The sequence below is a fragment of the Oncorhynchus gorbuscha genome, linkage group LG05, assembly GCF_021184085.1.
Source record: "Oncorhynchus gorbuscha isolate QuinsamMale2020 ecotype Even-year linkage group LG05, OgorEven_v1.0, whole genome shotgun sequence".
Lineage (NCBI taxonomy): Eukaryota > Metazoa > Chordata > Actinopteri > Salmoniformes > Salmonidae > Oncorhynchus > Oncorhynchus gorbuscha.
In genome coordinates, this window is record NC_060177.1 from 87,572,817 (window position 1) to 87,586,268 (window position 13,452).

A 13,452-nucleotide genomic window follows, 5' to 3' on the forward strand; every position below is an offset into this window, starting at 1 on the left:
ATTGTGATGTATTGAAGATGTCCATCTTCAACAATAGTCTGAGGTTAAATATTGTTCATACAGAGATGCAGGCAAGTAACCTACTACTATGGTGATTATGTACAATGTAGGATTTATTGTGTAAATGTTATTTAATAAAAATTTAAAACACTTTATTTGCAGCTTCAAAAAATATTTTTATTATTTTAGTTAACCAGGTGGGCTAGTTGAGAACAAGTTCTCATTTACAACTGCGACCTGGCAAAGATAAAGCAAAGCAGTGCGACACAAACAACACAGAGTTACACATGGAATAAACAAGCGTACAGTCAATAACACAATAGAATAAAAGAAAGTCTATACACAGTGTTCAAATGGTGTGAGGAGGTAAGGCAATATATAGGCCATAGTAGCGAAGTAATGACAATTTGAGGATGACCAGTGAGATATACCTGCTGGAGCACGTGCTATGGGTGGGTGTTGTTATCGTGACCAGTGAGCTGAGTTAAGGCGGAGCTTTACCTAGCAAAGACTTATAGATGACCTGGAGCCAGTGGGTCTGGCGACAAATATGTAGCGAGGGCCAGCAGACGAGAGCATACAGGTCGCAGTGGTGGGTGGTATATGGGGCTTTTGTGACAAAATGGAATGCACTGATAGACTGCATCCAGTTTGTTGAGTAGAGTGTTTGAGGCTATTTTGTAAATGACATCGCCAAAGTCGAGGATCGGTAGGATAGTCAGTTTTACGAGGGTATGTTTGGCAGCTTGAGTGAAGGAGGCTTTGCTGCGAAATAGGAAGAATATTCTAGATTTAATTTTGGATTGGAGATGTTTACTGAGTCTAGAAGGAGAGTTTACAGTCTAGCCAAACACCTAGGTTTTTGTAGTTGTCCACATATTCTAAGTTAGAACCGTCCAGAGTAATGTTGCTAGTTGGGCGGGCGGGCGGGTGTGGGCAGCAAACGGTTGAAAAGCATGCATTTAGTCTTACTAGCATTTAAGAGCAGTTGGAGGCGACGGAAGGAGTGTTGTATGCCATTGAAGCTCGTTTGGAGGTTTGGTAACACAGTGTCCAATGAAGGGCCAGATGTATACAGAATGGTGTCGTCTGCGTAGAGGTGTATCAGGGAAACAGCTCGGAAACCGGATTGCACAGGGGAGACGGTACAGTAGGATTCAAAATGGTCAGTGATCTATTTATTAACTTGGCTTTCGAAGACTTTAGAAATGCAGGGCAGGATGGATATAGGTCTATTGCAGTTTGGGTCTAGAGTGTCTCCCCCTTTGAAGAGGGGGATGACCGCTGCAGCTTTCCAATCTTTAGGGATCTCGGACGATACGAAAGAGAGGTTGAACAGACTGGTAATAGGGGTTGCAACAATGGCGTCGGATAATTTTAGAAAGAGAGGGTCCAGATTGTCTAGGCCAGCTGATTTGTAAGGGTCCAGGGTTTGCAGCTCTTTCAAGAACATCTGCTATCTGGATTTGGGTGAAGGAGAAGCTGGGGAGGCTTGGGCAAGTAGCTGCGGGTTGGAATAGCCAGGAGGAAAGCATGGCCAGCCGTAGAGAAATGCTTCTTGAAATTCTTGATTATCGTGGATTTATCAGTGGTGACAGTGTTTCCTATCTTCAGTGCAGTGGGCAGCTGGGAGGAGGTGCTCTTATTCTCCATGGACTTTACAGTGTCCCAAAACGTTTTGGAGTTAGAGCTATAGGATGCAAATGTCTGTTTGAAAAATCTAGCCTTTGCTTTCCTGACTGACTGCGTGTATTCGTTTCTGACTTCCCTGAAAAGTTGCATAACGCGGGGACTATTCGATGCTAGTGCAGTCCACCACAGGATGTTTTTTGCTCGTTGAGGGCAGTCAGGTCTGGAGTGAACCAAGGGCTATATCTGTTCTTAGTTCTACATTTTTTGAAAGGGGCATGCTTATTTAAAATGGTGAGGAAACAACTTTTAAAGAACAACCAGGCATCCTCTACTGATGGGATGAGGTCAATATCCTTCCAGGATACCTGGGCCAGGTCGATTAGAAAGGCCTGCTCACAGAAGTGTTTTAGGGAGTGTTTAACAGTGAAGAGGGGTGGTCGTTTGACCGCGGACCCATAGCGGATGCAGGCAGTGATCGCTGAGATCCTGATCGAAAACAGCAGAGGTGTATTTGGAGGGCAAGTTGGTCAGAATAATATCTAAGAGGGTGCCCATGTTTACGGATTTAGGGTTGTACCTGGTGGGTTCCTTGATAATTTGTGTGAGATTAAGGGCATCTACCTTAGATTGTAGGACTGCCAGGGTGTAAAGCATATCCCAGTTTAGGCCACCTAACAGAACGAACTCTGAAGATAGATGGGGGGGGCAATCAATTCATATATGGTGTCCAGGGCACAGCTTGGAGCTAAGGGGGGGTCTATAACAGAAGGCAACAGTGAGAGAAATTTTTTTTAAATTAGAAGCTCAAACTGTTTGGGCATAGACCTGGAAAGTATGACAGAACTTTGCAAGCTATCTCTGCAGTAGATTGCAACTCCTCCCCCTTTGGTTGTTCTATCTTGATGGAAAATGTTGTAGTGGGGGATGTAAATCTCCAAATTTTGTGGCCTTCCTAAACCAGGATTCGGACACGGCAAGGACATCATGGTTGGCGGAGTGTGCTAAAGCAGTGAGTAAAACAAATTTAGAGAGGAGGCTTCTGATGTTAACATGCATGAAATCAAGGCTTTTTCGGTTACAGAAGTCAACAAATGAGAGAGCCTGGGGACACGCAGGGCCTGGGTTAACCTCCACATCACCCGAGGAACAGAGGAGTAGGATGAGGGTATGGCTAAAGGCTATCAAAACTGGTTGTCTAGTGCGTTGGGGACAGAGAATAAAAGGAGCAGATGTATGGGCGTGGTAGGGTAGAACTTATTGCTGTCTAAACTGTCCACTTAAATACTAAACTTCAAAACGTTTTTAATGACAATAGTTTCTGGACATTTACATGCAATTTATGAGCCCATCATCCACAAAAACATAAGTTTACTCATTGCCCCCCCCCAAAATCTGAAGTCGGAACTATTTTTTCCTTTAGACCATGTTTCCTGTGGCGGGAAGCTCTTCTGTTACACCAAACATGGTTGCTTCCTTCAGCAGGTATGCGAATGTTGTGTTTTTGTTTTAATCTTATTTGGATGTTTCTATATCATATTAAACTAATGTACAATTATTCAGCCGACGATTGAACTAATTTAGTCGAGTAACTCATTCATGAAATGTAGACGATTAATTTAGCAATGCATTCGAATAACATCCGCCAGTTTCACAGCAAGGCGCAGCAGCCACAGACAATGAGTATAAATATAAATATATATAAAAATATTTGGTGCTGCTGAACCAGAATCTTAGGTTTACAGGAGACGTTGAATATGGCGATTCTCCTTTAAGCGCATTCAACTTGCTATTCTCCAGCTTTTCAAGATTAATGTCATACGTTTGGTACTTACCAAATAATTGAGTTTGGCTGAGTAACTAACGTTAGTATAGTAATGACGGTACTGCGGTTCCGGCCGGTATGTACTCCACCCCCCTAAAATCAAAATACAAAGTTACATGCAACCGAAAATAATCGTATCGTTTTTGAGAAAATGCCAAATCCACCTCTTCGGCATCACCAATTACTACCACGCACATTTCGGCTGAGCCAGCAGCAGAAAAGGTCATTGATTTGATCACCTTCAACAGTTTATGAACGCCATACCGATCTGTTGTTTCACCCGCTCTACACTGAACACAATAATATTTAATGTAAGTAGACAATATAGGGTACTTTTAAAGTTGTATATTTCTAATTAAGCTTTATTTTGTGTTTTAAATCCATTACTAATATTGCATGTTGTTTTTTTGGAAGTACATACCGTCAAAAAGGTAGTAATGACGATAGTTGCTCAGCGAAACGCCATTCTTTGGTAATTTCCGAACTTATTTTGACATTATTAAGCTCGAAAAGCTGATGAATGGTAAGTGGAATGATTGCTTCCTGGGTTTAAAGGAGAATTGACGGATCGAGTGCTTGTGATTGCTTGCATAGATAGCTACATTTTCCAACCAAAAACATAAGTACTGGTATGGGGATGATGAGTTGGCAGCTATGTTGTTTTTGAAAATAATTGTATTTGCATGATAATGCCACGGTTTATAATATAATAGCTACAAAGCATTACAAAGTTTTTAAAGCTTCTAATTCACCCTCTTGTCATTTATACAGATACTTCAGTTTTTGATTGAACTGCATTTGGAGGTTGACTCAATCAAGATGGACGAAGAGCCAGAGAGAGCCAAGCGTTGGGAGGGAGGTTATGAGCGAACATGGTAAGGTGCTCACTAAACGTAAGCTTAGGATGAATATAATTATTGGACTGTTTTGTTTTTACATTTGCTCTTCACCGACTTCATCCTGCAGCAGTCACCTGCGTTGTAAGAGGCTCTATTGGCAACCAGTCTTTAGGGTGTTATTGTTTGACCCAAGCAAACATCACCAAAGACACGACTGAAACGGGAACCAATAAATAAATAATAAATAAATACATGTTGTTGAGGCTCTTACTCACTAATTGGTTGTGTAATGTACACACATATGATTTTAGTTTGTGTGTTAACAACATTTTTAATAAAGAATGGCAACACTGCCATGTTGATCTGAGCCTCGCTGTTAAAAAAACACATTAGTGTCTGACTTTTGGCTGTCGCAGATGCACCTCCCCCGACTAAACTCCTCGGCTTTGGTCTACAGTGAGGCTTGCAACAGCATGTACCACTGAAATGCAGACACTGACTTACTGTCTGTCTGTCTGTCCGTCTGTCCATATAGGGAGATCTTGAAGGAGGACGAGTCTGGATCTCTCAAAGCCACTGTAGAGGAAATCCTTTTCCAGGCCAAAAGGAAAAGGGTGTTTGAGAGTCATGGACAAGTTCGGCTTGGGATGGTGAGTTGATTCCTCACCCTCTATTTGCCTTCTCAGATGCCATGTACTTCTTCAGTAAAGTAATAATGATAACACTACAATATCACGTGTTCCAGATGCGTCACCTGTACGTGGTAATTGACACCTCTAGAACCATGGAAGACCAGGACCTGAAACCCAATCGCCTCACCTCTACACTCAAGGTGAGGAAGAGGAGGGGATGGTAGAGATGAGGAGGAATTCAAATACTTGTGTAACATATGGAGCTGAAAAATATTTTGTGATTTTGTTTTCTCTCTCTTCAACTCTGCAGCTGGTGGAATATTTTGTCGAGGAATACTTTGACCAGAACCCCATCAGTCAGGTAGGCCCTCGTTCCACCAGAACCCCATCAGTCAGGTAGGCCCTCGTTCCACCAGAACCCCATCAGTCAGGTAGGCCCTCGTTCCACCAGAACCCCATCAGTCAGGTAGGCCCTCGTTCCACCAGAACGCCATCAGTCAGGTAGGCCCTCGTTCCACCAGAACGCCATCAGTCAGGTAGGCCCTCGTTCCACCAGAACCCCATCAGTCAGGTAGGCCCTCGTTCCACCTGAACGCCATCAGTCAGGTAGGCCCTCGTTCCACCTGAACGCCATCAGTCAGGTAGGCCCTCGTTCCACCTGAACGCCATCAGTCAGGTAGGCCCTCGTTCCACCAGAACCCCATCAGTCAGGTAGGCCCTCGTTCCACCAGAACGCCATCAGTCAGGTAGGCCCTCGTTCCTCCAGAACCCCATCAGTCAGGTATGCCCTCGTTCCACCAGAACCCCATCAGTCAGGTAGGCCCTCGTTCCACCAGAACCCCATCAGTCAGGTAGGCCCTCGTTCCACCAGAACCCCATCAGTCAGGTAGGCCCTCGTTCCACCAGAACCCCATCAGTCAGGTAGGCCCTCGTTCCACCAGAACCCCATCAGTCAGGTAGGCCCTCGTTCCACCAGAACCCCATCAGTCAGGTAGGCCCTCGTTCCACCAGAACCCCATCAGTCAGGTAGGCCCTCGTTCCACCAGAACCCCATCAGTCAGGTAGGCCCTCGTTCCACCAGAACCCCATCAGTCAGGTAGGCCCTCGTTCCACCAGAACCCCATCAGTCAGGTAGGCCCTCGTTCCACCAGAACCCCATCAGTCAGGTAGGCCCTCGTTCCACCAGAACCCCATCAGTCAGGTAGGCCCTCGTTCCACCAGAACGCCATCAGTCAGGTAGGCCCTCGTTCCACCAGAACGCCATCAGTCAGGTAGGCCCTCGTTCCACCAGAACGCCATCAGTCAGGTAGGCCCTCGTTCCACCAGAACGCCATCAGTCAGGTAGGCCCTCGTTCCACCAGAACCCCATCAGTCAGGTAGGCCCTCGTTCCACCAGAACCCCATCAGTCAGGTAGGCCCTCGTTCCACCAGAACCCCATCAGTCAGGTAGGCCCTCGTTCCACCAGAACCCCATCAGTCAGGTAGGCCCTCGTTCCACCAGAACCCCATCAGTCAGGTAGGCCCTCGTTCCACCAGAACCCCATCAGTCAGGTAGGCCCTCGTTCCACCAGAACCCCATCAGTCAGGTAGGCCCTCGTTCCACCAGAACCCCATCAGTCAGGTAGGCCCTCGTTCCACCAGAACCCCATCAGTCAGGTAGGCCCTCGTTCCACCAGAACCCCATCAGTCAGGTAGGCCCTCGTTCCACCAGAACCCCATCAGTCAGGTAGGCCCTCGTTCCACCAGAACCCCATCAGTCAGGTAGGCCCTCGTTCCACCAGAACCCCATCAGTCAGGTAGGCCCTCGTTCCACCATTCAATTAGAGTGGGTTTTGTTATCCCACTGTCATTTGTTCCTGAGTGTTTGTCAATGTAAGCAGCCCTTGGAGCCTGGTTCCTCTCTAGGTTTCTTCCCAGGTTCCAGCCTTTCTAGGGAGTTTTTTTTTCTAGCCACAGATACCTCTGCGGCAGCGTAGCCTAGTGGTTAGAGCGTTGGACTAGTAACCGGAAGGTTGCGAGTTCAAACCCCCGAGCTGAACTCTGAACTCGGGGGTTTGAGCTGACAAGGTACAAATCTGTCGTTCTGCCCCTGAACAGGCAGTTAACCCACTGTTCCCAGGCTGTCATTGAAAATAAGAATATGTTCTTAACTGACTTGCCTGGTTAAATAAAGGTAAAAAAAAAAAAAAATTGCTTGCTCTTTGGGGTTCTAGGCAGGGTGTCTGTAAAACACCTCCGGATGTAAAAAGGTGCTTCATGAAATACTTTTGATGGATTGCTACGTCAGCAACGGTGTGTTGTCCTCCTCCCACTATATGGTCTAGTAAGCTAAGAGAACTTAGTCCCTCCTATGGTCTCCTCTTCAGGTGGGCATCATCACCACAAAGAACAAGAGAGCGGAGAAGCTGACTGACCTGGCAGGTGAGAGGTCCGCCTTGGGTCATTCTACGAGGTGTCCCAATTTCCCCTAAGTTTATTCAATATATAAGTGCTGTACTTTTTTTGTTTTTGTTGCATGTTTAAAATAGTTTTAATTTGTATAGATTTATTTTCCATTGTAGGCATTAACGTTTGTGGCTTGCTGGTGTTTTGAGAGTGCATGTTAGTTGTGTGCTGGTTACAGTTCTGCTGACAGTGCTGTTATTCTATCCACAGGGAACCCAAAGAAGCACATTGATGCCCTGAAGAAAGCAAAGGACTCTACGTGTGGAGGAGAACCCTCTCTATATAACTCCCTCAGCCTGGCCATGCAGACTCTCAAGTATGCTTCCTGTGTGTGTGTGTGTGTGTGTGTGTGTGTGTGTGTGTGTGTGTGTGTGTGTGTGTGTGTGTGTGTGTGTGTGTGTGTGTGTGTGTGGTGGTATATCCATATACTTTTATTTTGTCCCAAGATGTATGATCCAATTTGTCTTTTCACCATCACCCTCTGTCTCTCCTCAGACACATGCCAGGCCACAGCAGCAGAGAAGTCCTCATCATCTTCAGTAGTCTCACCACATGTGACCCAGCTAACATCTACGAGCTGGTCAAGGTAACAGCAGATCTGTCTGTCTCTGTCACTTACATCCAGGCTGTATCACATTCGGCCGTGATTGGGCCATACGGCAGCGGCGTCCGGGTTTGGCCGGTGTAGGCCGTCATTGTAAATAAGAATTTGTTCTTATTAACTGACTTGCCAGGTTAAATAAAGGTTAATCATTTTATCTCTCACTTCCCCCAGATGTTTTTCTCTGGTGTTTTGTCTCATGTTGAAACTCTGGTGTAGTTTCTATGTGATCTTTCTCCTTGTCTCCCTGATCTCTCCCAGATCTCTCACTGGTGTCTCCCATTTCATATATCTGATCTGTCCCAGATCTCTCACTGATCTCTCACCGGTGTCTCCCTTTTCATATCTCTGATCTCTCCCTGATCTCGCCCTGATCTCTCACTGGTGCCTCACATTTCACATCTCTGGTGTTTTCTCTGTTCTCCATCAGACTCTGAAGGCTCTGAAGATCCGTGTGTCTGTGATTGGCCTGTCAGCCGAGGTGCGTGTCTGCACGGTGCTCACCAGAGAGACCGGGGGGTCGTACCATGTGATCCTGGATGAGAGCCACTTCAGGGAGCTGCTGATGTTTCATGTGAAGCCTCCTCCTGCTACCTCCTCCTCCGAGTGTTCCCTCATACGCATGGGTCAGACACACATAGAGCTTCAGCACATAGACTGGCTCAGTCCTAACCACACAACGTTATTTCTGAGCTCCAGTGTTTCTATTCTCTGTCCCTCCAGGTTTCCCCCAGCACACCATAGCCTCTATATCAGACCAGGATGCCAAGCCTTCTTTCAGCCAGGCCCACCTGGACAGCACTAGTGGTGGTCCCGGTCTGTCTATGGGAGGGTACTTCTGTCCACAGTGCCAGGCCAAGTACACGGAGCTACCTGTCGAGTGTAAAGTCTGTGGTACGTGGTGCCTAGCTTACTGTGAAGTCTGTGGTGCCTAGCTGACTGTGAAGTCTAGCTGAGTGTTTAAGTCTAGTGTGTGGTGTCTAGCTGAGTGTTTAAGTGTGGTGTCTAGCTGAGTGTTTTAAGTCTAGTGTGTGGTGTCTAGCTGAGTGTTTAAGTGTGGTGTCTAGCTGAGTGTTTAAGTGTGGTGTCTAGCTGAGTGTTTAAGTCTAGTGTGTGGTGTCTAGCTGAGTGTTTAAGTCTAGTGTGTGGTGTCTAGCTGAGTGTTTGAGTGTGGTGTGGTGTCTAGCTGAGTGTTTAAGTCTAGTGTGTGGTGTCTAGCTGAGAGTTTAAGTGTGGTGTCTAGCTGAGTGTTTAAGTGTGGTGTCTAGCTGAGTGTTTAAGTGTGGTGTCTAGCTGAGTGTTTAAGTGTGGTGTCTAGCTGAGTGTTTAAGTGTGGTGTCTAGCTGAGTGTTTAAGTCTAGTGTGTGGTGTCTAGCTGAGTGTTTAAGTCTAGTGTGTGGTGTCTAGCTGAGTGTTTGAGTGTGGTGTGGTGTCTAGCTGAGTGTTTAAGTCTAGTGTGTGGTGTCTAGCTGAGTGTTTAAGTGTGGTGTCTAGCTGAGAGTTTAAGTGTGGTGTCTAGCTGAGTGTTTAAGTGTGGTGTCTAGCTGAGTGTTTAAGTGTGGTGTCTAGCTGAGTGTTTAAGTCTAGTGTGTGGTGTCTAGCTGAGTGTTTAAGTCTAGTGTGTGGTGTCTAGCTGAGTGTTTAAGTGTGGTGTCTAGCTGAGAGTTTAAGTGTGGTGTCTAGCTGAGTGTTTAAGTGTGGTGTCTAGCTGAGTGTTTAAGTCTAGTGTGTGGTGTCTAGCTGAGTGTTTGAGTGTGGTGTGGTGTCTAGCTGAGTGTTTGAGTCTAGTGTGTGGTGTCTAGCTGAGTGTTTGAGTCTAGTGTGTGGTGTCTAGCTGAGTGTTTAAGTGTGGTGTCTAGCTGAGTGTTTAAGTCTAGTGTGTGGTGTCTAGCTGAGTGTTTGAGTGTGGTGTGGTGTCTAGCTGAGTGTTTGAGTGTGGTGTGGTGTCTAGCTGAGTGTTTGAGTCTAGTGTGTGGTGTCTAGCTGAGTGTTTAAGTGTGGTGTCTAGCTGAGTGTTTAAGTCTAGTGTGTGGTGTCTAGCTGAGTGTTTAAGTCTAGTGTGTGGTGTCTAGCTGAGTGTTTAAGTGTGGTGTCTAGCTGAGTGTTTGAGTGTGGTGTGGTGTCTAGCTGAGTGTTTGAGTCTAGTGTGTGGTGTCTAGCTGAGTGTTTAAGTGTGGTGTCTAGCTGAGTGTTTAAGTCTAGTGTGTGGTGTCTAGCTGAGTGTTTGAGTCTAGTGTGTGGTGTCTAGCTGAGTGTTTAAGTCTAGTGTGTGGTGTCTAGCTGAGTGTTTAAGTGTGGTGTCTAGCTGAGTGTTTAAGTGTGGTGTCTAGCTGAGTGTTTAAGTGTGGTGTGTGGTGTCTCTCCTTCTTCACTTGTTTACTATTTCCCACATCTTAATGCATTGGTTTGCTGTAGACACGGGCTAGAGGGAATTTCTCAAAGCAATAATTTTCTTTCATATCAGGAAGTGAACAAGTGTACACTTCGGGAGGAATGCATTTTGGGAAATACCTTCTGCGTACATACATTGAGATGACCCGTGTGTGTACTACGACAGACGTGACTAAAGTGTGTGTGTGTGTACTACAACAGACGTGACTAAAGTGTGTGTGTACTACAACAGACGTGACTAAAGTGTGTGTGAGTGTGTGTGTGTACTACAACAGACGTGATAAAGTGTGTGTGTGTGTACTACTACAGACGTGACTAAAGTGTGTGTGTGTGTGTGTACTACAACAGACGTGACTAAAGTGTGTGTGTGTACTACGTGACAGACGTGACTAAAGTGTGTGTGTGTACTACTACAGACGTGACTAAAGTGTGTGTGTGTACTACTACAGACGTGACTAAAGTGTGTGTGTGTACTACTACAGACGTGACTAAAGTGTGTGTGTGTACTACTACAGACGTGACTAAAGTGTGTGTGTGTACTACTACAGACGTGACTAAAGTGTGTGTGTGTACTACTACAGACGTGACTAAAGTGTGTGTGTGTACTACTACAGACGTGACTAAAGTGTGTGTGTGTGTGTACTACTACAGACGTGACTAAAGTGTGTGTGTGTACTACTACAGACGTGACTAAAGTGTGTGTGTGTACTACTACAGACGTGACTAAAGTGTGTGTGTGTACTACTACAGACGTGACTAAAGTGTGTGTGTGTGTGTACTACGACAGACTTGACTAAAGTGTGTGTGTGTGCTACGACAGACGTGACTAAAGTGTGTGTGTGTGCTACGACAGACGTGACTAAAGTGTGTGTGTGTGCTACGACAGACGTGACTAAAGTGTGTCTGTTCCCCCAGGGCTGACACTAGTCTCCGCTCCTCACCTGGCCCGATCCTTCCACCACCTCTTCCCCCTGGAGGCCTTCCAGGAGAGTCCTCTGCTGCTGCACCACACAGAGAGGTTCTGTGAAGCCTGCCAGGGGGAGCTGAAGGACAAGAGTGTGTTCATATGTCCGTCGTGTAACAGTGTGTTCTGCGTGGAGTGTGACCTGTTCATCCACGACACGCTGCACTGCTGCCCCTCTTGCATCCACAGCCGCAGTGCCCCCTGAGATGCTCTGGTCAAAAGTAGAGGACGATGTAGGACTTATGGGAAACCTCAAGACAAGTGCCAATATACCTGCACACACTTTAAAGATGTTTACTAATTTGGAGGGCCTTCAGTGCTTTGGGCCCTTACGGAATTTACCTCTGGAGTTGTGTTGCTAGGAAATTTGGAATTGACTTTGGCCGTATTGCTTGGAGTTGATCTTGGAGTTGTCCTGTATCCAGGCTGACATCTAAAGCTAGAGGACTGACTTTACCTCAATGATGGTTGGATTGAGATGGAACTGCTGAAACTCTGCGCATCGATATCACCGGTTGGCTCTGGCAGCAGCATAAAATGGACCAAACCTTTTCAATAAACTTCAGCTCTTTTGTAGAGATCTTATTGTATGTTCTCTATTTATTTTGACTCGTCTGTCTGTCCCCATCTCTTAGCCAGAGCCTTCCATTAAATGACAGAGTTTTACAATCAATATTTTTCATTTTAGTATTTTAACAAAATACAGATTCTTGTCAACATTTTAATTCTCACAAAATCTGAAAAACACACAGGCAAAAAACAAAAAAAAGCGCCAGAAGGGCATCTGAGATCAGTGCATGTACTGCATTGAGACATTACGAAGCCAAATCATTACATCATAAATGCAACAAAAACACACCAAGATCAGCAAAAACACACAACACAAGTGAGACAACAAATGCAATAGAAAGAGCCTCCTCCGAGATGCAGGACTGGGCTGTTTCCAGGGAACAGTAACCAAGGTAACGCTTATGTGGAGAAAATCTCCTGGTGGTTATGATCCCCTAAGAAGTGGGGACAACCTTTAACCTTTATAAATATTTTTAAAAGGCTCACACATATTTATGCTGACAGTATTGTATAATAAATTCATCACACAAACAAATGACAAACTGAGTCGTAGACACGTCTGTTTTAAAGTTGAGGTGAGGATCCCAGAGCGCTAAGAACCTTGGTGTGATCCTGGACAACACCCTGTCGTTCTCAACCAACATCAAGGCGGTGACCCGTTCCTGTAGGTTCATGCTCTACAACATCCGCAGAGTACGACCCTGCCTCACACAGGAAGCGGCGCAGGTCCTAATCCAGGCACTTGTCATCTCCCGTCTGGACTACTGCAACTCGCTGTTGGCTGGGCTCCCTGCCTGTGCCATTAAACCCCTTCAACTCATCCAGAACGCCGCAGCCCGTCTGGTGTTCAACCTTCCCAAGTTCTCTCACGTCACCCCGCTCCTCCGTTCTCTCCACTGGCTTCCAGTTGAAGCTCGCATCCGCTACAAGACCATGGTGCTTGCCTACGGAGCTGTGAGGGGAACGGCACCTCAGTACCTCCAGGCTCTGATCAGGCCCTACACCCAAACAAGGGCACTGCGTTCATCCACCTCTGGCCTGCTCGCCTCCCTACCACTGAGGAAGTACAGCTCCCGCTCAGCCCAGTCAAAACTGTTCGCTGCTCTGGCCCCCCAATGGTGGAACAAACTCCCTCACGACGCTAGGACAGCGGAGTCAATCACCACCTTCCGGAGACACCTGAAACCCCACCTCTTTAAGGAATACCTAGGATAGGATAAGTATTCCCTCACCCCCCCCCCCTTTAAGATTTAGATGCACTATTGTAAAGTGACTGTTCCACTGGATGTCATAAGGTGAATGCACCAATTTGTAAGTCGCTCTGGATAAGAGCGTCTGCTAAATGACTTAAATGTAATGTAAATGTATAAATTTGCCGAAGATGAAAAAAAAATAGTTTAGGGTCTTAACCTTGTGCCAACCTTTGTCTCAGACATCAATGTAATATCCAGTGTTAGCAACACTGGAAATATTATTCTTTAAAGGTGAGTCGAGATTGACTAATTTACAAATCATCTTGCATCATAAATAACTACTCAATGTTATTTCTACATCAG

General features: G+C 46.0%; 1 protein-coding gene across 3 annotated transcripts; it reads left to right on the forward strand.

Moving 5' to 3' along the window:
- Nucleotides 1-3,051: 3,051 nt before the first annotated feature.
- gtf2h2 (general transcription factor IIH, polypeptide 2) lies at nucleotides 3,052-11,906 on the forward strand. Of its 3 annotated transcripts, none has more exons than XM_046351453.1 (11): nucleotides 3,052-3,114; nucleotides 4,226-4,329; nucleotides 4,829-4,943; nucleotides 5,039-5,125; nucleotides 5,236-5,286; nucleotides 7,292-7,346; nucleotides 7,581-7,686; nucleotides 7,866-7,956; nucleotides 8,402-8,597; nucleotides 8,695-8,865; nucleotides 11,278-11,906. In XM_046351453.1, exons 2-11 carry the CDS (start codon nucleotides 4,274-4,276, stop codon nucleotides 11,529-11,531), a joined length of 1,182 nt encoding a protein of 393 aa, XP_046207409.1. In that variant the 5' UTR covers nucleotides 3,052-3,114; nucleotides 4,226-4,273; the 3' UTR covers nucleotides 11,532-11,906. The 3 variants fall into 3 exon arrangements, with proteins under 3 accessions (XP_046207409.1, XP_046207410.1, XP_046207408.1); XM_046351454.1 differs by lacking the exon at nucleotides 3,052-3,114 and adding an exon at nucleotides 3,292-3,312; XM_046351452.1 differs by lacking the exon at nucleotides 3,052-3,114 and adding an exon at nucleotides 3,515-3,765.
- The last annotated feature ends 1,546 nt before the right edge of the window (nucleotides 11,907-13,452 follow it).

What these genes read in the sequence shown, in the direction of transcription:
- gtf2h2 (XM_046351452.1), top strand. Translation starts at nt 3,706, where the DNA reads ATGAACGCCATACCGATCTGTTGTTTCACCCGCTCTACACTGAACACA. An exon ending in ACATCTACGAGCTGGTCAAG is followed by an intron (nt 7,957 to 8,401) that starts GTAACAGCAGAT and finishes GTTCTCCATCAG; the next exon opens with ACTCTGAAGGCTCTGAAGAT. An exon ending in GTGTTCCCTCATACGCATGG is followed by an intron (nt 8,598 to 8,694) that starts GTCAGACACACA and finishes CTGTCCCTCCAG; the next exon opens with GTTTCCCCCAGCACACCATA.